At 38.8% G+C, this 25,849-nt stretch overlaps 1 protein-coding gene across 3 annotated transcripts; it reads right to left on the bottom strand.

Moving 5' to 3' along the window:
- PUM3 (pumilio RNA binding family member 3) lies at positions 1-25,449 on the bottom strand. Of its 3 annotated transcripts, none has more exons than XM_058823816.1 (18): positions 25,329-25,449; positions 24,910-25,016; positions 22,892-23,074; positions 21,059-21,194; positions 20,226-20,301; positions 19,446-19,539; positions 19,169-19,235; positions 18,472-18,646; positions 16,827-16,930; positions 16,251-16,329; positions 14,440-14,538; positions 13,332-13,385; positions 11,737-11,817; positions 9,717-9,859; positions 8,823-9,045; positions 7,784-7,871; positions 5,828-5,918; positions 1-239 (listed from the first exon to the last, which is right to left on the bottom strand). In XM_058823816.1, the coding sequence occupies exons 2-18, from the start codon at positions 25,004-25,006 to the stop codon at positions 110-112; spliced, it is 1,920 nt and encodes a 639-aa protein (XP_058679799.1). In that variant the 5' UTR covers positions 25,007-25,016; positions 25,329-25,449; the 3' UTR covers positions 1-109. The 3 variants fall into 3 exon arrangements, with proteins under 3 accessions (XP_058679799.1, XP_058679801.1, XP_058679800.1); XM_058823818.1 differs by having other exon boundaries at positions 25,263-25,339; XM_058823817.1 differs by lacking the exon at positions 25,329-25,449 and adding an exon at positions 25,224-25,250.
- Positions 25,450-25,849: the final 400 nt, after the last annotated feature.

The raw sequence follows: 25,849 nt of genomic DNA, 5'->3' as shown, positions 1-25,849 counted from the left end.
ATTTAATATACAAATGCATACACTGCTTCTTAAAACAAGCACGGTACAAAATCTTACCAAATCTCAGCTGACTGCATTGAAGTAAATGATTATTTTAGATTAATTTACACTAGGAAGTCAATTTCTCCAGTAATGCTTCTATTCCTTTTACATTTTTATTCTGCTTCAGCTTTGGGATGAGCTTTTTTAATCCTTTTTTGACTATGCTTGCCACATTTTCATCAGTGCTTCGGAGAAGGCTGCAAGACACAGGAAAAAAATGAAGGATATCAAAGATCAGCATGCAGGTTATAGAAAAAGAAGCAGTCCATGACAGGAAACAATAACTATTTAAGACGACTGTAGTTCATGCCGGACACTATCATCTGGCTATATATACTATAAAAAAGATGTAAAACATTCCATAAAATATGAAACTTCAAGTCAGAACACAGTCAACAGAGGATAAATCAGTCTGCAAGAAACTGCTGATCCCTATTCAATGCAATTTCAAATACTGAGTCAGACCACGCTGTTCTGGGTTTCACCCAGTCTGGGCTTCAAACCTGCCAGGCTGGGGACAGCCAGAACTCCGTGGACCCCAGCCCCACTGCTGCACCATCCTCATGGGAAAAAGGTTTTTCCTTATCTCCAGCCTAAGCCTCTTCTGTTTAAGCTTGTACCACTGCCTCTTACTCTCTACTCACACATTGCTGTGAAGGGACCAGCTCTCCATTCATCCACTGGTGCCAGACATGCTCTCAGGAGCCTACAAGCTGCCCCTTTTCCCAGCTGAAACAGACTTGGCCGCATAGCCTCTCCTTCCAAGCCAAGGGACCCTGCCCCAGGCTATGCCAGTCGCCCTCCATTGAATTAACTCCAGCTGTTGGTGCCTTTCTTGTAATGCAGGTCCTAAAACTGGATGCAGTGAAGTACATCTAATGTACATCAAGCACCTTCATTATTGTACTTTCACGCTGCAGTTAGTGAAGAACGATGAAGCCTAACCAGTTCTGTTCTCCTTTCAGATACTACTTTTGGAAACCAAATCAGATTTCCCAGATAAATTCTCTTCCTCAGAAACAAAGAAATTCATCATAAGCTGTAAAATACTATCAGCTTAGTAGTGCCTGTCCTTTTCTTCAGTTAACATTGAAATATTCTTGGATTGAAGATCTGCTGAGTTAATGACATACCAAATTTGCTACTTCAAAGTTACCAGTGAACACTGGCTAGAAGAGTGCATTCTACAGCCAGTTTGTGCAACTGTAACACCCATGCACTGGTATGAAGCAGGCTGCATGATACTGCAAGTCCTTACAATCCCTAGGATTCTTCCAAGTGGCTCCCAAATTTACATCAACCTAAAAGCTTACCTCTTACCTACCTTTTAAGCAATGATTAGACATGGCATACTGAACTGAGTAAGACATAAAGGAATTAACACAGCTTAAGATAAGATTTAAATTTTGTCTCCTTTAGGGCACCAAATCCTGTGCTGGATGGCAACAATATAGGCAGAAAAGCACTGGATGTCCATCTGACAACACCACAATTTTCAGCTACTTCATTCCCAGATTTATTTCTATGACTTTACAACAAACTTTAGCAGCAAATTGTGTTACACTTTTAGCTGTAATGGTACCATTTAATCAAGAGCCCTTCTTTAAAACTGAATTCAGCTGAGAGTGGTATTTTGTCATCTCTTCTATGACTCACGTGCCCCTGAAAAAAGCAAGGAAGTCCAGAATCCTGGAAAAGGACATCCTGAACACACTGGTAATTAACATGGAAAGGTATGTTAACATGGAAAGGTATGTATGTTTCACTCACCACAAGAGACAAGGACTACACAAAGTAGCAAGCCACTTTGGACTGCATTTTACTTACCTCTAAAAATGAATGCCAGCTTCTGACAGCTATACACGTGATGTTGCTTTCAAACTCATAGTAATCACAGGTATGTCAAGAGAACATTACTAATACAGAACATCTGCATGTTTGATAACACAGCCAAAAGACCAACATAGTGACAGAGAGGGATATTTTTAAACTACTATTTTTTAAGTTCTTACAAGGTCTGGAAAGCTGGCACCTATGTATTTTGTGGATGTAAAACATAACTTCCACAGATTACAGAAATAAAGGAAGTCAATAACACATTTGGTGAAGTACATTCTTATCCATGTTCTACTCTGATGTTACACACCATTTAAAAATTTAAAAATATACCAAAAAGTCATATATAGAAATTTAAATAGGCAAGCATCTATGACATTCATGTACTTACAACACTTAGTACACGTGTGAGCATGCAGAGGGTCCTCTCATTACCTTTGGGATCCTCAAGATAGTACTAAGTCAGAACCAGGTCCCATATATTTTTATTACAATCAAAAGCAAGTAGAGCAAGGAAAGGAGAAGGTCCAGAGGATACCAGGTTACTGAGAAGCCAAGCACATGCACTGCTTATAACTGACAAATAAACTTAAAGGACTAGATAGCCAAAAATTTTCAAATGGACTCACTGAGTAATTCTCAGTTTCAGATCTCCGCATATGTGACAGATGGCTTCCGAAAGCCAACAACAAAACAAAAATCAATCATGGCTTTAGGAGGAACTAGCATTGTCTGAAAATTACCTCTGTCTGAACATTTGAGATTCTTTATGACAAAAGAAGTGTGTTAGTTTTATATGGCCTAGCTTTTGGTAGCTGGGGGGGCCACAAAAGTGGCTACTGTGACAAGCTGGCAGAAGCTTCAACCATGTCTGGGAGAGCAATCCCTGATGGCTATGAGGATGGACATGCTTCTGGCCAAAACTGGGCCAATGAGAGATGTTGGTAACACCTCTGTGATGACATATTTAAGAAGAAATTCCTAACAAAGTAGACACACAGCTTTTTTCTACCCAGAGAAGAGGAGGAGGTGAGAACGTGTAAGGGAAACAGCATGGCAGCACCAAGGTCAGTGCAGGACAAGGAGGGAAGGAGGTGTTCTAGGCACTGGAGCCAAGCTGCAGGCCATGGTGCAGACCATGGTGAAGCAGCTGTGCCTCTGCAGCCCATGGAGATCCATGGGAGATCCACCTGCAGCCCATGGGGGATGTGCTCATTCTGGATTGGGTGGATGTCTGGAGGAGGCTGTGATCCAGTGGGAGACTTTATGGGAGAGAGAGGGCCCCTGCTTCCAGGGTGGAGCAGCCTGTCCTTGGAGGACTGCACCCCATGGAAGAGTGACCACACCACAGCAGTTTTGGGAGGACTGCTGCTCGTGAGAATGGACCCACACCGGGGAAATTCACAGAGAACTGTGTCCTGTGAGAGGGACCCCATGGCCTCACAGGGGAAGGACTCCTCCCCCTGAGCAGCAGAAGAAAACCCCGGGTGACAAACTGACCAAACCCCTATGCCCTGTCTCCCTGCACTGCCTGTGGAAAGGAGGGAAGGGCTGGAGGAGAAAAAAGTGGGTTTTTCTTTTCAAGGGCTTATTTTACTTCTCATTATCCTCTGCTGATTCTGTTATTAATAAATGCACTTTCTACCTTTAAGTTAAACCTGCTTTGCACTTGGAGTGTTTTCGCCCAGCCCTTATCTTAACTCATGAACCTTTTGATAATTTTTTTCCTCTCCTCTGCCCAGCTGCGGCAGGGGAGGGTGAGTGAGTGGCTTTCATGGGTGCCTGGCATTTGGTCAATGTCAAACCATGACAAGAAGTACCTGGGTTTTCTAAATGAAAAGATTTTTTAAAAATCAGCCATTACTTCATGTTAAAGAATCCCCTGCTGTTACTTTACACCAGACTAAATTAATCACTGCTGTACAATTTAGGTAGTCTCTTGGCTTCAGTGCATGCAGTTAAACAAAAATGCGATTAATTGCTATGTGATAGTGAAGTAAGCCAGTGTGACATGAAATGAACAAAAGGAGATGGTTATGTTTGTGTGCTCTCAGCTGCTTAAACAAAAGGACATCATGCCTAAAAAGTCATTAAGAGAAGTTCACTCTAGAAAGAATTTAGATTGTGAAATAAGTGTTATTTAAAGTGAAATAAACCAAAGACTACCAACAAAATTCATCACACATACAAACAGCCCCACAATATACTTTTTTCTCTCATTCCTGTTAGTTAAGTTTCATTATGGATGAAATACTGCCAGTCTGGGAGGTAAGATCCCCCACGTGGTAACAAAGGACACTTCTTAAGGCTCCACTTGTAGTGACATGAGCAATAGTGGAGACAGAGAAAGATTGCCATTCCTCACAGACTTTTCCACAAAACACACCACTCCTGGGCCAATTTCTTTAATGATCAATTCAAACAGTTTCCTGTTTTATATCTAAGTCTTCTATGTCTATTAAAAGACTATTACAGTGATCACGAACAGTTATTAAAGTGTTAAATATAGGAAAAAATCTATTAATTTACTTTACAAATATATTTCGACAATCCCAACAGCTTAGTACATATACCAGCAACATCACATGTTAAATGAATCTTGTTCAGCCTTGACTTAAAGGAAAAATATCCAAGCATTATATAGTGTCAGTGAGTAAGTCTTTCTAACAAAACTTCACTGAACATCTGTGCACAGGATCAGATAAAGGAATTAGGTGCATTTGTTGAATTCTAAAGGCCTGTTATAAGAGGCAAAGAAAGAGCATTATCATTTTGGCAGCTGAACAATCTTAACAGCCACATACATATGACTAGTAAGATATTGTGTGAACTGGTTTTGTATCTGGATTGCAACTACTCTTCCACTACCAGTTCTTCTCACTAATGATCTGAGTGTACAATGACTAAAAAAAGTAAGAATTAAACTCAGATTAGCTAACAGAAGTAAAAATGGCTTTTGATTCACCTTGCAAAAGAGCACAAACATTGAAGCAGCCGTACTCTAAACTGATAAATAGCAGAGATGGAAGGCAAGAGCAAGGAATCTAAAAGTAACTTTAAGACAGAGAAGAGTGGAGCAGAAAAAAGAGATCAAGGCACTTAAAGTTAAAAATCATGTTGTCTGTTTGAATTGTTTGCTGACTTTGCTTCAGTGAAAGTCTTTATGAGGTGCCAGAAGGGCAAGGCTGATAAAAGAAGTTCCAGAACACAGACCACATACTTCAGGTTATAGGACAAAACCTTGGGTTTCTGTGACCTGATACTGACAAGCAGCTACAAAGTGAAAGCAGCAATGATTAACACTGCAGTTCACTCTTGATAAAAAATGTTAATCTCAATCTGATCCCTGTGGGGTGTTTTTGATTTCACTAGCTGCATGGCTCACTGCTTCAAATTTGTGAGCCAGTTAGCTCATCATAGGCCTTTGCATATAAGTCTATTCTTATGTATGGTCTCTTCCAAACACTACTCTGCTTCAGTGTGAGAACTTTTTAAGCTTTGCAATTAAAGCATCAACACAAAACAGTAATTTACCAAAACAAACAAAACAAAACAAAACAATTTACAGATTTTTGTATGCTGCCACCAGTCCCAGGTATTCTGAAGTTAATTATTTTAATGTAGCTACTTGTGGACTGCTCTTTTGGGAGTTTTGTGCTTGTAAAACAAGACATGGTAGGCACAATTAAAAAAAAATGTTTTTAATCTTCAGATTTTCTGATACTGAGCTGCTTCCTAGTACTACAAAAGATGAAATTCAAGGAATAATCTATGGAAACACTGATTTGAATTTTTCTAACCCTTGTTTCATTCAAGACTTGCCAGCTGCATTCAAGATAGCACATGCTGAATATCATTTTGTTGGTATAAATTTCAATTTATGTTCTCGCAGCTGCTCAAGAAATTAATAAGGTTTATTTAATCAGAAGTAGTCATGCGCCACACTTACCAACAAAGAATAATGGCACCTCGATTTACTTCTGCCCAAGTCTTCAGGTTCTCAATACCAACATGTTCTACCAGTGTTCTCCCAAAGCAAACTGCAAAATGTGAGAAAGAAGCAGGGAAGTAAAAAAAATGAGACAATATCTTTTTACAAAGAAGCCTGTTGAAAGTTCTCTGTAGTTTTGATTTAATCAAATAGTTTTCAGTCCCCCAAGTATTCACAAAGTTCTTCCCCCTCAAAATAATTGACTGTTCAATGCATTGCAGACCTTTATAGATATTCGACTGCTTCCAAGTACTGCATGGAATTTGTTAAACAACAGCAGTACTGTGTGACAGTTTACTATTATAAAGTATGCAAACTTGTTTGTTTTTTAAAACGGGTGTAAAAGGCTATTAATATCTTAGAGCAGCCATCCAGTCCAAAGAGAGAACTCAGCAAGAATCACAGAATCATTCTGGTTGAACAGGTCATGGTATGCAATATATTAAATATGTAAACACCTCTGTTGAAAAATGTTATATTTTTAAGTATCTGACTCTACAACTGAAGGAAAAGAATTTGAACAGAAGTTATTTAAAATTTCAGAGCTAATCCTTGATTGATGCACAAACTTTATCTTTTTCAGCTGTACTGGTGCTCCAGAGCTCTATTTCTTCAGTAGCTTCGAAAGCCTAAGTTGACTTCAGACTCATTACATTACCTAGTTTGACTTCAAGGCCCCAGCTAAATTTAAAGAACTGAACTGCATGGAAACTGTTCTTTCAACTTGGCCTGCTGAGCAAACTTATCAGTAAACAATGCAAAAAACCCCACTCAACCCCAAAAAACACCAGCCTCCAAGTACTGCAGCTGTTTTTCGTTGTCACTTTAGATCCCAATTACACCTGAAGACAGGTTAGATTTTATACAACTTGCTCCCCATGTGATAGGAATTTGTTTAGGGTTTAATGACAATTTAATAAACTTAGAGCAGAAATTATGAATGGTACTTTTTTGGAGAAAACCAAAGGGAATAGCATGTGATTAAACTGGAAATTGTACAGTTTTTACAGAAATAAATCCAGATTAAGATCATCATTTCAGATAGGCAAGTCTCTGAAAGACACAAAAGTTTTCCTTTGGACATTTTCAATGATCTGCTTGAGAAGAGGGAAAACATTCAGAAGCATTTAATAAAACACAACTAACATTTTTAAAGGAAATAGTGGCTACCTAAATGTAGCAAGAGGAAAAGAAATAAAAAGTTTAACAAGATCTGATAATTCTACATAGACAAAAATACTATTACACACAGAGAAGTTCCCTCAAATTACACTTTGCCAACCATGTGCTTTCATTTTTTGAGCTTTCTGTATGAGAAAAGGTAATCACTATTAGGATAGAGTGATACCCACAGAACATTTTACAGTTACATAATAACATAAGTTTAAAAGCTAAATTAAGATGAGAACATCTGTGCCCAATATCTGCCTTATGGAACATAAACTAGAAAAGATGTCCTATTTTTGTGCACAAATTATTTTAGTAACAGTTACAAAGCATTAACCCAGCAGCACTAATGAACACAGTAAAGATTACAGCCCGGCTTACAAGGACTAATGGAACAGGGGCTCCTGTAAGAAAGACTTCACTGTTTCTATTATTATCCTTAAACTACTATGTAATTTAGCAAAGCTGTCAAGACATTGTAAGCATAGAAATGAACTCTGCCCCAAATATACAATAAAGTACTGAGAAAAAAACCCCAACCACTGCTTACAGTGCAAAAAAAAACAAACATATCCTTGGCATTCTGTTTGTATAGCAGCTCACAACAGCAAAAATATAGAAGCAAAAACATTAATTTTTCCATATACTAGCATACTCAAAGAAATAACTGCAACTATCTTATCTGAGGTCAGATAGCAAACTACTCTGAAGTCAATCTGAGAAAATAAAGCTGTATTTCCAACATACCTTCTTTTCCACTCGCTTTCATTTTTTCATCTTGCTCTATTAACCATTTCAAAACTAGATGGCCTGCAGGATGTTCTGCAATGTGGAGCTTTAAGGGGAATAGACAAACAAAAAAAACCCCAAAATTATTTAGTGATGTTGGTTCAAAATTCAGTTACATGCCTGCCCATAAATATTTCTGCTTGGTTTATTCACTCTGCCGTCACACTGATTCACTGAGTCATGACCTATACTAGTATAACAAGTTTGAAGTAAACTTCTGTTTACTCATTTCAATTGACCATTTTAACTCTTACCATCTTCCCTGCAACATTTATCTTTCAGTAATATAAACTATACCAACCAACATTTCATCCACCCTTCCAAGGACTTCATTCTTAATAAACAAAACCTCCTGGTCTGTCTCTGCCAGAACTTCTAGACCTTTCACATTTTCACACCTGAAAATCAACTACAGTATGGTTTACAGAAAGTCACAGAAAACATGTGTAGTTCACATTACACAGTACACATCATATTTTTTTGTTTTCTAGTCTATGGACACATATCTGACTGAGTTCAACAAAGTAGAGGAGGGGAACTCTTTGAAAAGAAGGTCATACTTTGAAGACAAACAGCGCTTATCTGAGATCTTTCCTTGCATGGAGATATGCATGCCTGAAAGGTAAGAGATTCTGTCCCTCTCAATGTAAACAGTCCAATGACCTATAAAACTTTGCTAAGGGCTTCACTGCACATTAGGCTGTGTAACATGCTTGTCAGCAACCTTCCCACAAAGTGTTTAAAGCAGTTCTGAAGATTGAACATCATGAAGCACCTTGCCCTACAACTCATACGAAATGCTGGCTTCAAGCCATCTCTCCAGATGGGCTAATAATAAACTATGAATTCAACAAGTCAGAAAACAGGATCACATCTAATGTGCAAGTGCTATCAGTGCAGTACAGTGATGACACACATGAAGGAAATCAAGACCAGACTTCATTTTACTGATGCAGAAGATCTGCAGGATATCAGCACCTTGTCTTCTGTACATTACCTGTCCATCACGGCCCCCTGGAACCAGCTCTTCTGCTGCTAACTTAGCAATTGCATCTAGTGCAGGCTGGATGTCACCAAGAGCTGTTCTTAAAATATCAGCAACCAAGACAAAAGTAGCTTTGTCTATCACTACTTCTTGGGTATGTTCTTGCAAATATTCTAGCAAAGGTGAGGAAATGGCTTCCAGGAGTTCATGACGACGGAGTTCAGTATTCTTCTTACTGATGAAAGAGACAGCACATTACTGCAGAAGATTTGCACTGTATGCACATCAAGTAACAAGAAATTTCAGAATGTATGCGCTATTTGAGACATTTAAATTATTGCTAGATTCAAATGCACGCATTATTGTTCCCTCTGTTTCATGTACAATTAAACGCATGTTGGACACGGAATTTAAGAACGCATGGAGTGAAAATGTGTTTAAAGCTGACTGTCTCAAAACCTCTTGAGTTTTTTCTTGGAAGTAACATTTACTATTTCTTTTCATTTTGTTATCTCAACTATGGTAATGTATTTTACACAGCTTACTAGTCATCTAGAACTGCTCCCTCTTCAAAAGCTGGTAAGCATCAATGTCAATATCAGAGACTGAAACCAAATTTACAATTTCCATTCTTATTGCTAGATTTTGAGATATACTTTTATGATAGCCAAAGAACCAGTAATCATATTACAAATTTTCTTCTACACTAAATTTGATATATGAGCTTACACACAAAATATATCACAATATTTGCCCTTTATAAAAGGGGCAAATGTGTATTATTTATATATATTTACATTACTTAGATTTATTATGAAGAAAAGTTGAAATTAAATCATGACAAAAAGTTGCATGACTTCTTCTGGGCTCTTAAGAAAAACCATGTAATTTTCATATCTGAGTTACCTATAGGCGTTTCCATCTCCCTGTTGCAAAAGTGTGATGATTTCTGGAACAAAATGGGCAGGATCTCTAGGACTTAGCAAGTACAACAAGACCTTCTTTCCATATTTGTTGTTTATTATATCAGGCAAAGAAGCCTTTATTTCCTATGGGAGTAAACAAACCACAACAAAATACTAATGAAATAATAGTTCTTGGTCACTATCAGTATTAGAACTGCAAAAAAAGTACCAGGAGAAACTCTAAATAACAGAGACATGCTATCTCTTGTTGGTAATGTATCCATCTTTCTGGAGTCCTCATGAAAAAGAGGGATTTTGTGTTGTAATCTGCCTGAATCCTTACACATGCCAGGCACTCAGTGTACAGTTCCAATCACATACCAAAGTTCAAAGCACCACAGACAGACTTTGGTCCAGGATTAAGTTTCTGTGGACCTGGGAGATGATGGTAAGAAGAGACTTTCCTTCAGAGGATTTAAAGAGCTTAAAGCCCTCCTTTACCTACTAATTCTCAGCCCATACTGCCAACCAGACAAATGTGAATTTTGCAATACTACCAAAAAATTCCAAACCAACAAAAACACTCCCAAAACAAAAAAACTACCAAAAAAAATTGCTTTTTCTCTGTCTCAAGTTCTACTCGTTTTTTTTTATCTTCCTAAAGCTGTATTTTTTTATGGACAGAATGATAATCTCTATAAGGTATCTTTGAAGTGCAACTGCTCTTTGAAATAATTTTAAAGATTGGTTTCCTCTACAGAATATGCTTCAATGCTTGATTTTAAGATGCCCCCACCCCATCATCTGCTACTAGTTTTCATTGGTTATCTGAAGAGCTGGTTTTGATCCTAAGATTTTTTCTCTCCCTCTTCCACCATCCTTTCCCCATTATTCACCACACCTAAGACCTGATGGCCAACTGTGTATGTGCAAAGGCCACGTCGTGTTCTCCATTCTCTGCCCAGACTGATGTTGTAGGATGACCAAACAATAAACATTCCATTATCTTTGATAATGGATTAATTCTTGATCTCAGATGATTCTGTAATTAAATGACATCTTGGAAGCTCAGCTAAAGACACAGTATCTGAACTAATAAACTCTCCAGAAAGCAGAGTGCTTGTTACATAGTACAGGAATAGGTCAAATATATCATATTAGGACAGCTCAGATATGTCAGAACTTACTTCCTTAGACCTTTCCCAGAAGTTGTAACATTCCAGGCCTGGCTCTGGGAACCAAACCCAGCTGCAATCACAGCTGTAATCCTTGAGGAACAAAAGCCACCTCCACACGGAGATGCTTTGATCATTCCAGGCCCATTAGATAGGCACAGTCTAAGGGCCAAATCCCTATGACAAAACCCCAACTGCACCCTACAAAAAGTTTCACAAAGGAAAAATTGTTCCTCTACTTTGCAAAACAAGCCTCATCAGAACCACTTTCTCCTCATATTCCTTCTCCACACCCAGAAGATTTGCCTCACCTTTATCTCCCTGCCACTTCCCCTAAACCCATCAGCCCCTACAGCTATAGCATGAGTACTACTGCAAGCAGATTACACCACGTACGTCAATGTGAATTTCTCTGCTGAGAGGATGCAAATAGTTTAGCTTGTAAAATCAATAAGGTACCATCACCATTCTCAAGTTTTCCACCAATTTCATCTCTAGAAATACTAGTAGAGTTTAAACTTCTATGATAAAAGACATTGACTTTAAAAAGACTCCAGTCACCCCTTATCCAGAATGAATATGTACTAAAAGGGAAAATTCCAGCAACTGCTGAACCTAGCTTAAAAATTAATTCAAATAAATAATTAAAATTATGTCTGAAAGTGCTACAGTCTGCTAGGAAAAGAAAAAACTAATCATGATACATAAATATCATGAAACAGAAAAGATGGGAAGTATTTAAATAGTCTAAAAAAGCAGATGGGTTCCTACTTTCATCCTCCTATACACTGACAAACACATTGACACTATTTAATATACTATTTTAGGAGAAATTCAATTACTTACTGATATAATTAACTGCTTCACAAGTTTAGTGTCATCAATGCAATCAAATGCTGCCAGCAAGACCAGATGAGAAAATTCACCCTGCAAAGATGAGACATCAGAAACCACATGCAATAATTTTTTATGAATATACTGACTTATAATCAGGATTTCTGAGGGTTTGTCTCAAATATAACACAACACGAAGCACAGGCAAACTCTGACTACTGTTAAAGAATGAGAGAAGTCCAACAGTTAGGTTTCTTTTCAAAAGCAAGGCTTGTTAAAAGAAATATGTTTTTAAAACAAAGAAAAATCTTCCATTTCCAGTGGATATACTGTTTTATCACATGCAAGCTATTAACCTAATCCTACTGCATTATCAACATTTGAAATCATAGTATTTTCCCTACAGCAACATCACATACAGACTTTATTTCTATTGTTGATTTGCTTAGAAGTGAACTAAGTCACATACAATGTTTTTGGAGATCATATCTCTGCAATGAGCCATACAGTCTTTACTGCATTGCTGGAGATCAAGTCTCCAGTACACCCAAAAGGGCACAAACAAATCACTTCACTTGCATGTCAGTGAGGCGCTACATCAAAGTGAAACCAGATCTTCTGCGCTCCAGTGTTGTGTTAGTTATTATTTACCCACTGTCTCATATTTCCATATAATTTATAAAATTAAACAATTCATTTATTCTAGTGCTAAATTATGGAGAGAAAGATTACCTAGACCAGTGGCCCTCAAAGTGGGCTGCACAAGACAATCCACTGTGGTGCAGAAAGAAAATATTTTTGGAACCATTAATAAAAAATAAAATTAGCCTCTGGTTATTTTTATCTCATCCTTTCAAATTTTCTATTTCTATTATAATGTACACTACTATAGTAGTAAAGGCATATGATTTATACATAAATATATATATTGGGGATATATGCCCGGGATGAGATCAAAATGCTTGAATGCCACTGATTGAGGCCACAATAACAATTAAGAAGCTCATTACACCTACTGTTTTGCCCGTAGGTGTAGGTGTGAAATCTGGTTTCAACTGTTACTCTGCTGGTACTGCAGACTACAAAAACATGTTTTTCATTAAAAAGTAAAACAGACTTCTTCCATTGTATGCCAATGTATTTTGAAGCTTCCTGACTTGAAAAAAATATTGAGCATCTTCAAAGCAAAACACATGTTAAGAGAGCCTTTTCAGTGACATCTCCAGCATATCTTGATTTTAACTCCTCCTCTTTATACAGGCTGTTTTACTCCCAACCAAGGAGAATTAACCAATGAGACACATGAAGATGCAGTACAAAGTTGGGATCAACAAAATAAAAAGTAGAAAGAAAACTGAGGAATAATAATGAACTCAGCCATAATGAAGCGCAGTACTACATGCAGTGCTCACAATGAAGCTTCTTGGCATGTCTTCAAATATTCCATACAGTTCAATTATTTTATATTACCTAATACATCACTGCTATTTTAAGACTGGTTTTATTAAGATCTCAAAATTGTTCCCAGTACCAAAGAACATTCAAGCTAGCCTCAATCAAATCACAAGTTTCAGAGACTATGAAATAAATTATTAATATACACCCACCGTTGCTATTTTTTCAATATACGTCTTCATAGTTTTCACAATGACTTTCCTGTCCTATCCAAAAGGAAAGAAGAAACTCAAATGAGCCTAGAATACCAGTGATTCTGAGTAACTAAACTGCTATTTACACCTTTCAAAAAGATAATCTTCAATTTGCTTTCTAAGGCAAAGGCATCTATCAAAGACTAACACATATTCTATTACTTTACACCCAGAACCAGCATGGAAAGTTAAACCTGAATTGTAACTTGAACCCAGACGGATCCCATGGTATATTTACAAGCCCAGATCACCAATGGGACATGTCAAAAAAACTTGGAAAAAACCACAGCAAACAAAAAACCCCAAACCATCACATATGTTCATTCATATTTTGTTCATTAATTAAAGAATGCATTTCATCTCTTCATTTGGTAAGAAACATATTCAACAGAACTTGAAACTCTAGCTTGGTTTAAACCCCTATTACTAGCAAGAATATTTTGTCAGAAAGTTCCCTGTAATTTTGGCTCTTGGAATCACTGTTCAGTCTTCTTTAGATCCATTACTATGCCTAGATCCTAGGAAATTTTTTTTGTGCATTCTTTAGCAAGAGGACTATTTTAATAAGTAATATTTTTTTATTTTTTAATAGAGAAAAACATAGGAGGCATTACATTAGTTCCAATATTTGATGACATGTATTACACCAAAAGTATTTCTGGATACTGTATCAGCTGATGAAACTAAACCACACTTCCTATAACATTTTGCAAGTCTTGGCATTCTAAAGCCAAACATGGTTTCACACAAACATGTTCCCTCCCTACTGTCAATTTCACTTATATTAAGAAACCCATGGGATAAATGAAATGCCAATAACCTTACACTTTTGTTTTTTGGTGTCACTGCCAAAACCTCTACTAAAAATAAAAGGAGATGCTTCTCCTATAGAAGTTCTAATTAAAGCATTTGAGTCACAAAAATCACTGCCCAAGTTTGTCAACAGATAAAGAAGAGCCAGTTTTTAACCTTGCTCTCAAATTGTTAATTGCTTCAAAATGTGCATAAGCAGAAGGACCCATATAGGCAGTCAGAGAGAACTAATTAGAGGGAAACCAAACATTACCTTGGGAGTGCCATGCCACAAACAGTGCATTACTACTCGGGCTCCATCATGAGTGTGTGCCAGGTAGATGACAGCCTCTCTGATAGCTTCTATCATTTCCTGGGGAAGAAAAGGTGATAAAGCAAAACATCAAAGAAAAGGCTTGAGGAACTCAAGGCAGGTGGGCAAGAAATAATTATTTTGTCTGCCCACAGGATACTGTTCTACACTCCCATCACTGGCTCTACAGAACCACTCTCATTTCCCTGACCTATGAAAAACTGCCATAACAGGAGTCCAAAAGACTGTAAATGACACAAGCTTTCTCTCTGTAAAATTACACTGTTCATCATAATCATGCCATGAAATCACAACTGTACTGAAGCTTGTCTGCTATCCTATTACAAAAAAAAATCAACAAAGGGTGCTCAGAACTGAGACAGAAACTAGAGAAAAAGACAAACATTAATTTAGGAAGAAACCTTCGAAGATGATGCATATTCATAGATACAGAGTAGTAGCCAGAAAGTAAGAAGAACTGAAGTCATTTAAGCACCAGGTTATGTTATAAATGAGGTATTACAAGACATAGCCAGAAGTTTTGTCTTCATATCAAAGGAATGAAATACCATTGCCAGACAGCTTCAGAAAAGAAGAAAAAAGAAAAAGCCAAAGAAAAAAATCAAATCAAATCAAATGACACCCTCTTGGGTTACTAGACACTACTTCTGTTACAATCCAATAAACTTCCTCAAAGTGCAGTTCCCACCTATGCCTCTTTTTATCCCTAGTTCTTCTTGCTCTTTAGCCAAAGGCTCCAACCATTTTACCAATTATTTACAAACTGTTCAGTCACAACACAATTGGTGTCACTACTGTAAGCACAGGCAGGAACAGATCTGCAGAAGGGGTTTCCAAACCCCGAACTCCAAACCATGTCCATATACCAGCATATTTGCCCAGAAAGCCAAGCAAGGAGATACAACCTTATTCCCCTGATTCATGCAAGCCCGCGAAACCAAAAGCATTCTCAGACATAGCAATCACATAAAACCATGCACAGGAATGTTCTGGGCTCTGAAGATTTAGACTCAGAACAGGTCCTAAATAATCCACTTCCCTATCCCTAGCTTTAGGTTTATTAACAGTAACAAAGATGTATTCAGGAGTCCAGTTTGGCAGAAAGAAGCAAGAGACAGCAAGTTTAGAAGGCTCTGCCTGACTTGAAGTGAGATCGCTCTGAGCTGCAGAACCAAGGTGAGGCTGATGGACAGACCTTAAAGACAGGTAAAGTCAAATAGGATACCAGCTTAAACCATGTCACATCACACAGACAGATTTAGGCCTAAATACAAGAATGTCTGATGTAATCTTAAACCTGCAATTTAATATGGATATAGCAAACAAAGTTTTGGTTGCTGACAGAAGGGCCAATTTCACTGTATTGTGGTCAAGAGATTTTTGGACAATGACTGCAAGTTGTTAAGAAATGACACACTGGAAAGCTTAACTACTCCAAGCAATGGTCCTCACTTAAATTATGTTCTCTAGCTACTGAGAAGGTCATTTAGCAGGAAAAGAGGAAACATCAAAGTCATCTCACTTTTTTTAAAGAATTCAAGTATCACAAACACTTGTGAAAGTTCACTGGAGCTATAAATATCCATACAACAATAGTCTCCCATTCTCTATCTAGAATCACCAGATGTGTAGAACTCTATTAACGAAAGATGTGTATTTTTGTCTAGTTAATTTACAACATTTTCACAAGAAGATGAAAACCCTTCCACAGAAAGACAAAAGAAGACAAAAAGCAAAATAAAAATACTTACAGATCTTTGTTTTGGAAGAGCGTAAGTGAAGAAGTCCAAAAATACTTTATGTACCAGTGAGTGCTTTATCACCGCCTCTCTGTACATGGATAGTTGAAAATAAGCAACAAGCTCCCCACAAACAATCATTTTAAATTATGTTAGCAATACCTCATTTGTATTTAAAGAAGTAAGGCAGCGTGGTGAGCAAAAAACACACGGTCATTTTGGATTCAAATGTTTAACATTTACAGCATGTGGAAGATTCTAACAAAACTTACAAATTACAGAGCATATTTTCTTCACTGGAGAAGCACATCAAATAATGCATTATGGAAATATATCAGTGCAACATTTCTACCAACTGTCTGACTGGGACAGAGGACACTTTAACTCAGAGAAGGAGAGTTCAAAAATCAGGGAAGATAGTCTTTATGACACCTGGGACAAAACCACAGACTATTCAGCACCACAGCATTACAGCTTAAAAGAGTATCAGTATCACTGTCATCTGAACCTACAAATATACTAGATGTATGTCAGAAACAAACTGATTTGTGCTAGATTGTCACACCTTCAGCTGATTTTTGTCCTTACTTTTGTGCCATTGGCGTAAGAATCTGCTTCATTTCATCCAAGATAGCCTCTCTCTTTTCAGGTTGAGCTTCTAGCACTTTATCCAGTGTTGGGACAGCTGGTGTCTGAAACGAATGCACAATCAGAGGTTTAATCATACCAGTAAGAATCAGAGTTCATAGAAAATTACAACGCTTAGAAATTTTTCAATCAAATGTCAGGAATATCAAAAACAAAATTAATTTTCTGCAAACTAACAATTTTTACAATTTTAAAAATATAAAGCTACCTTTTCTGACTATGTCAGAAGCTGTAAATTTCAGTTTCTACAAATTAAATATTCCTCATCAGCAAACAAAACCCACTTCTATAGCCTGAGCTGCTTTTTGCCAATCACAACTGTATTGTGATTGCCAATTACATCAGCTCTTCGTGCCAGATAGAAGGCAAAATACATAAAACTGGCATTGTGTTAAGGTGTTCCTGAGCTAAGCCAAAATCCTACTTTAGGCACACATCAGAGGGCAACACAACAACTCAATGAACTGAGAAGCTAAAAAAGGCTAAATAATCTGCTCTTAGAAGAAAAGTCTGACTGGATAGACAATTAGAAGAAATAATTTTTAAACCATCTCTGCTACTTTTTAAAGACTACACTGCAATTTTTTATAAACCTACATTTGCTGAATCTTGGTTTTGGACCACTATGGATGGCTACCTAAAGCACTTATGCCAAAAATACCAGAATGATAGAAGCTAACAGTGCCCTTCATTTCATGGGCTGTTTGACTCTCAGTACAAATTACAGTCCATAATCACAACAAACATACCTCTCTACTACTGAGTGCTGCAAAATGCCTAACTAAAACCTACAATAACCTGTTAAGAAAATACAGGTTCAGAAATGAGCTGGGTAATTTCTTAAGACGATTTTAACAGAAATCTTGGGTATAATGGAACAGGTGAAAAAGTCATTAGAGTGGAGTTAGTAATTTTGTAAAACAGTTTTGTACTTTGTAGCAAAATTCATAACCCTAATGGATACCAACTTTACAAGTCAGCAATCATTAAGCACAGAATTCAAAAGAATGGAGGTTGTAGTTTTTAAGAAGGTTCCAACTGCCTGGTGAACATCTAATACCATAGGACCCAGATTTCGGTGGAGTTTGAACTCAAGTCCTACAGTCTCCACAAGAAAAGAAAACAAAGAGAAAAATTAAGCCCAAATGGAACACTGTATGTGGATACTGGCCCATTCTGCCCACACTCAGTTTTCACAAGACACAAGACAGCTCTGACACAAGAGTCATCTACAGCATTAATGAAGAATTACACCTAAGTCTTAGCTCAGCAAGGATGATATCAGACTAGGCACTATGAGAACTGAAACTATAGAAGAATAAACTGTCTCTGATGAGCAGAGCAAGCTCATACAAGAACATAGCATATTTTACATAGTACAAATTAAAACAACCCACAACAATTTTATCTAAACTAGAAATGTGCAAGTAATCATAACATTTAAACATGGTAAACTAGACTGCCTTTGGACAGCTGACAGAAAGAAATGTTATCAAAAGAAATAGCAGGTAAGACAGGTAAGGCATTACTAACACAACACCTTATGGGCTAAACTGTCTTAAACCACAAAGTATTGAAATACCACCTTGTAAACCTGGAAAGTGTTCCCATATAGCTCTTCTGTCAGCATATTCCTCTGCTCCAGAATGGCTTTGTCATTATATGCATATTCCACCACAGCAGATGCTTCAGCATGACGGAGCATTTTTTTCACATGGCCTTTAAAACTTTTTATTATTTCTGCAACTTGTGCTTTTGTCCTGTTTTACAAATAAAAATAGTAAAACTTCTAGAGATAAGCTTACCTATTGATAGTTTTATTTTTAGAAACACATTTAGGTAGTAAGTTTTATCACAGAAACCATGAAATTTATGAATCTGAATCAGCCTTATGGCACTTGGGAAAATATGTAAAGAAAGCCAAGAATGTGGGAAAATTGTAAAGCATTTTGAGAGAAAGTATATCGAGAATAACAAATGCCATACTGAAATGCTTAGCAAAGAAAACTTTTTTAAACCAGTGTTTTTTATACAGCAAAGACCAACTCTGACAATAAATCTAACCATTTTTTTGGTCACGTTTTCCTTGACATGTACAGCACTAGCTTTATTTCTTGCAAAAGGAAAAATACAGTTAGCATCCCCCTGCCTTTACTCCATAGTATTACAAAGGTGTTGCCAGAGACATATTTATTATTAATGATCGATCCACTACAGATTAAGAAGGAGCATTCACGGTGGAAATGAAACAACACTGATGAGCAAATTCATTTGATACTCACCCATACATAAGAAACTTCTTCACAATATTTCTGGAATATTTTGACTTGCTCAACTCTATTAGGCTATCTAGAAGAAGGGAGAAACATTCAGCTGGCTTATTTTTCACTACATTAACTCCATGAAATGATAAGGCATTATTTAAATAAGTATGAGGAGTTCACTAGAAATGATGCATCAGTTCAGAAAAAAAGGTAAAAATATTCAACAGAAAACAACATGGTTTCTTAAAATCCTTCCTAACCACAATACAAAAGCATATAAGTCAAATGAAAATACCTTTCAATTCTTCAAATGTCTCTTGCCTTTGCTTCTCATTACCATACTGAATAAAGCACTGGATCACCCGGGTTGAATCATGTGCAAACGCCAGCTAAAGGACAGATATTTTGTTACTCTAGGCCATTCAAAAGGCAGTATGCACCATAATTATTTTAATGTATGTGCTCTCTGGTATAGTTTCATCCCATATGTAATGCCAGTTATAGAATTAGAAAAGCAGTTACCTGCTTATAACAAACCAAGACTTAAGGGTTTTTACCCTAAGTCAAAGAAAATACAGACAACAGCTGCTGGCAATTAAGGACAAGCGTTAAGGTTTTCCATACTGAAATAAAACCACTAAATGGTATCTCCATTTTGTTCCCCTTCTTCATAATTACAAAGTATGATGAAACTGTTCCACTTCAGCACAGAATATGAAAAGCCCAACATGCTTCTCACTGCAAATTTATACATTTCAAGAATAAAGCAGAAAGACTATTTAGTATGATTAAGCATGAGGACACTAACTTCCCTAGAAAATTGCAAAGCAACAGTTGTGACTCATTAAACCTCTGAGCTCCTGAACCCCAGCTAACATCAAATTTCACAGGACTAAAGCTACTTGGCTACTTTTTACAACAGCCAGCTGACAGACAAAGCACCCCAAGACTACTGTCCCAAAATATAGGTGCCAAATGCAGTCTTTCAGCCCTGTTTTTATTTTTACTCACAGTTTCACCATTCATTAAAGAAGAATTAATGAATTTGTGCACTATGTCATTAGTATTTTCTTACATTTTTAATTTTCCCATGAAGAAGCTTCTGCAGTTCATTCATCAGCTTTTCTCGTTTCTCCTTATTGCATTTCTTCCTACAAGCAAAAAAAAATCTAGTAAAACAATTCTAATTGAAAAAGAAGCTTTTTTGTAGTATGATTCACTTATATCTATAAATTAAGAGCAAGACAGTACAAATAAAACCAGGCTAGCTTCTGCCAATCCAAATTTATACTGTCATTCATTAACCCTGTACAGAGATGTGATTAAGCTGTTTCAGTTTGTGGAAATCAAACCAGAATTCCACACTTCAACTTTATTCTTTTTTTGAGTAAAAATTTCAAAAATATTTTTTGAAACATAAACTCAAATTTGCAGTCACAGTTGCTTACGGGTCCAAAAATCTGTAAACATGCAAAGCACAAGCACTTAGAAGAAGCAAAATTAACTTTTCTTGCTGATATGGGGCACCAGTTCTACAATTACACCCTCAGACAGAAGGAATGAACCTTCACATAAAACTCATGCAGTAATCTCACTGCAGAATCAAGGTGAATCAGTGCATGTTCTGTATTTCAGGGCTAAAAAAACCAAAAAAATACAATTTCTTAAGCAATTACTCACAAATTTATGAATTTTAGCCTAAAATACAAGTTCAATCCAGACCAAATTCCTAGGACCACAGGTTACCATACTCTGTTTGATCTACCTACAAAATTGCATGCAATGTTACTGTTCATTCAAAGAGACTCAGTTTGGAAATATAGTTTTATATAATTACAAGATAAGAAAGATGGTATTCTGGCAATTTATGACTAGAAGTCAACAGAGTGGAAGAAAAAAAGTCATTACCTTCTCATGCCTTCCCATATTTGTTTAGATTTTACAATTATATCATAATTACTTTTATCATTAATTTGTCTGGTTTGCTTTAACTCTTTCCTTTTCTTTTTGAAGTCATTCCAATCTGGCTTCTTAGAATCCGACCCTTAGGGGAAAAAAAAAATTATTTTCTACAGTCAATAAATAAAAGAGCAGCAATAGAATTCTTTACCAGTCTAAACTGTGGCAGTTCTATGGCTTGAATTACTAACAATTCAGGGCCTTTGCCTGCAGTTACCCAGCTAGCCATAAATCTTGAATGAGTATGCTAAGCTAGTAATCTAGACTACTGGGAGAACAATTAATTTTCCTCAAAAATTAATTTTCCTCAAACAATTTTCCTCAAAACTGTCACAGGATGCATCACAAATCCCTTAATAGCTTGCAAGGTGACTGAAGATGCATTTAGCAGCTATGGCTGCCCCAATAATTCTCCCATTTTAGTTTACTTGTAATTCATGCACACCTTATCCCTCTCCCAAAAGGAGAACCCTAACTCAAAGATACATACCTGAAAACTCTATAAAAGAAAAGAAGTTAAACTGTTTTTACGTGCCTAATCTTTTTACTCAGTCGAATTCCTTAAGCATGGTATTTTACTATACAACCCTTGTACACTGCCACACAACGAATTGGGGCAAAACAATGTTATAAAAGGGCCACAATTTATGCATTAAATACACCACCTAAAATTTGTATAGCTTAAAGCACTGTTCATTGGTATTTAGCAGCATGTACTTAACTGTTTTACCCATTCAAAAACTCATGTTTTCATTTTTACAAAGCATATTATTGATTTTTATATCACTCTTCTAAAGCAACAGTGACAAGAAAAACTTGTAATGCTTTGAGAGCAGTGCAATACACAGAGGCTTTCATTTATTCTTATGAACAACATTTAAAGGTTTGCTGTGGGTTTACTTTTTTTTAAAACAGGCATATAAAAACATTCTACTGTTATTAGATTTTCAGACATCTAGTGCATATTCCATGTGAAGCCATTCTGCAAACGTGCAAGAACAGCAGTAATAAAACACTTGACACAATCTACTGTCCTTCAAGCAAATGACATATTTCTGCAGAACTTCAGAACCCCTCATTTAAGTTCCCACTTCTCATTTTACAGCACTGATTAACTGCCCCAGTAGAGCTTTACTTTAGAAGAGAGGATGGGAAAGGATGAAGATCTCAAGCAGAAGGAATTAATTTGAAAAAGAAATCCATTTAACATGATTATACCAGACAACTCTTCAGGCTTTCTGTATAAACATCAGAAAGAAAAAAAGCTGTAAAACATAAAAGCAGTGTTAACACCCATTATGCTTTTTTTTCTCTTAGAGGATGTGACCAGATAGTCTGGACCAGAGAAAGGAAATAATGTAAAGGATAATCAACACCAATTTCTGTTCCAAAACCTATAGCAAGTGCTTTTAGAACAGTCCAAAACACACCATGGAAAGCTCTGTGTTTGCAAATCGTGTAACAACTGCCAGTTTCATGCTGACCACTTAACACTGCCATTAAAATAAACAGCTTTAGGATGGTAAGACAATTTTAAAATTTGCTACTGGGTCTTTATTTTTGACTTCCAAGAAAACTCCAAACTGTTGATTTTCATTACTTGACTAAGCCTCAGGCTTAGTCAAGTGAAATAATCTTTCCCACAGCAAAGATTAAACAGGAAGCTAACCTGGAGTTATTCAGCCAATTTGGAAAGGCAGACAGAAAGAGGAAAACCTAGATGACCAATGTGTTTTCCAAAACCTGGTTTCCCTTGATATCCAGGCTTAAAAATCTGCTCACCTCCCTCTTCACCATCCCGGCGTTTTCTCTCCTTTGCAAACTTTTCTGGTTGCTGTTTATTCTTGAATTGTTTGACAGTATTTTTTCCAGGTCTTAACTGTCCTTTAACAAATTTCTTGGAAATGAATTTCAGCTTTTCTTCCTCATCTTCTTTGTTAAAAACTTTCCTTGGTGGACCTGAATCTATTAACCAACACAAAAGAAATTAAACTGCTATCACATGGCTACTGTCGCTTCAAAATAAAAAAAAAAAAAGATTCAAAATTACTGTAACAAGAATTAAACTTCTTTCTAATAACAATTTGGTATTTAACAAAAACTATTATGTGCTTCCCAAAGCTGATGTTTTCACTGCAGCTCCTGGGTGTGTATGTTTTCTCTAGGGAAGTTCTGCCCAGGCTTTATCTTCTGGGCAGCAGTGTAACAGCTCAGGCATAAAAAGGATTATTCCATATTAACAATTTCACCATCCCCGACATCGAAGTCATCAATCCCCCAATCCCCACTCCTTTCATAGTTCATGATCAGAGCTGCTCCAACATCATCTGTTCTGAAGCAGCAGAGAAAGGGATTTTCTGAATCCTAACCCACAGTAGGTTCCCATCTAACTTCACTTCTCAGATAATTTTGTCTTAATGTAGGAACGCCAAGTCTAGAATCAAAAGGTTATCAACTTCAAATTTTTAACTGAGAATATTTCAGGTGAATCAAACAGAGATGAAGGGCTTGCAATGCAACCTGTTCAAAGCATTTCAGCAAATTAGTGGCTCATACAGTCAGCACAGTTTTGAACACAAGACAGAGTTAAAGAATGGCTGTGGCAGGGAGGCACCTCTCAAAGTCATCTGCTCCAACCCTCCTGCTCCCACAAGGCCACTCAAAACCAGGAACATGTCTGGGTGGCTTCTGACTGTCTCCAATGTGGTAAATTCCACCATGTCCAGGACAACCTGTCCCTGTGTGCAGCCACTCTTGGAGTGTGGAGGTTTTCCTGACACTGAGAAGGAATCCCCTGTGTTTTAGTTTGTGCCCACTGTTCTCTGGTCCTGTCACTGGGCACTACTGGAAAAAGTCTGGCTCTGTCTTTGAACTCTCCCTTCAGACACTGTACACATTGAGCAGATCCCCCTCAGCCTTGTCTTCTCCATGGGACAGGCTGAACTGACCAGATGTCTCAGCCTTTCCCACCAGAAGAGATGCCCTGGTCCCTTCACCATCTTTGCAGCCCTTCACTGGGCTCTCTCTCTCTGTCTATATCTCTGTTGCACTGAAAAGCCAGAGCTGGGCCACAGCACTTCAGGTGAAACCTCACCAGGACTGAGGAGAGGGCAAGCACACAGCTCTCAATCTGCTGACAGCACTCCTGCTAATGCAGCCCAGGATGCAGCTAGCCACCAGAGCACACTGATGGTTCATGTCCAGCTCCGACCACCAGGAGCCCCTGGGCCTTCCCCAGTATTTTCCAGTGCATGATGGAGCTGTTCCCCTCAAGCTGCAGGACTTTGCACTTTGCTCATTGAAGAACTTCACTGGTTTCTGCCATCCCATTCATCCGACCTGCTGAAATCCCCCTGGCGGGCAGCATGACCCTCTGGTGCATCTAACGCTCCTGGCAGTTCTGTGCCACCTGTAAATCTGCTGCACTTTGTCCCATCATCCAAGTCCTCCATGAAACTGTTGAACTAAACTCGATCTTGTACCCACTCCTGGGATCCACTGCTAATCAGTCGTCTCCAAAGAGCACACCAGCCTCTGGACCCAGCCATTCAGCCGGTTTCAATCCACCTCACCAACTGCTCTTGCAGCCCTTAATTCATCAGCACCTCTGTGAGGATTTCAAAGGAGAGAAGACACTGCCAAAGTCTTACTGAAGTCACCACCCACTTCCTTGTGCTCATCTGCCAAAACTAATCGTTTCAAAATATGAATTTACCAAGAGAGAAAAGATAAAGAACTCCAAGCATTCCTGTACACGACCATAACCATTAAGTCAGGGCTCCTACTGACGACCTTCTTACCATTATCTTTTTTAAATCTCCTTTTCCCGTGCGGCGCTTTCCCACGAGGTCCTTTCCCACTCTTCCCCATGAACTTCTTTTTACCCCTGTTCTCCATCGAGGCAACACTGCAAATGGAGCAAGACACATCATTACTGCACCGCCGCGGCTCCTCCGTGAGGGAACGACAGCCTGCGCCTGCTGCTTGACACCCACGGACAAGTCAAACCCTCACAGCGGAAGGTGGGGTACCAGAGGCCGCGCACGGACAGGCAGGCAGGCTCGGCCCGGCACACCCGCGTTCCCGCTGTCCCGGCCGCGCTGCCCCGGCACACCCGCGGTCCCGCTGTCCCGGCCGCGCTGCCCCGGCACACCCGCGGTCCCGCTGTCCCGGCCGCGCTGCCCCGGCACACCCGCGGTCCCGGGCCCGCCGCTCTCACCGCACACGTGCGGCCCGGCCGCCCCTGCCGCCTGCGTGCGCTGCTGCCGCGCGACAGTACCGCGCTGCGTGCCGTACAGCGCGCCGGGGCGCTCCTGTGCCGCCACGCGCGCGGCTCCTCCCGGCTGCGAGGCGGGGGCGGGGACGGGGCGGGACAGACCGGGACAGGGGGGACAGGCGCCGGGACAAGGGTCGGGACAGGGCAGGACAGACCGGGACAGGGGGGACAGGCGCCGGGACAAGGGTCGGGACAGGGCAGGACAGACCGGGACAGGGGGGACAGGCGCCGGGACAAGGGTCGGGACAGGGCAGGACAGACCGGGACAGGGGGGACAGGCGCCGGGACAAGGGTCGGGACAGGGCAGGACAGACCGGGACAGGGGGGACAGGCGCCGGGACAAGGGTCGGGACAGGGCAGGACAGACCGGGACAGGGGGGACAGGCGCCGGGACAAGGGTCGGGACAGGGCAGGACAGACCGGGACAGGGGGGACAGGCGCCGGGACAAGGGTCGGGACAGGGC

Source organism: Ammospiza caudacuta, chromosome Z (assembly GCF_027887145.1).
Source record: "Ammospiza caudacuta isolate bAmmCau1 chromosome Z, bAmmCau1.pri, whole genome shotgun sequence".
NCBI classification, from domain to species: domain Eukaryota; kingdom Metazoa; phylum Chordata; class Aves; order Passeriformes; family Passerellidae; genus Ammospiza; species Ammospiza caudacuta.
This window is presented reverse-complemented; position numbering and strand designations above follow the sequence as displayed.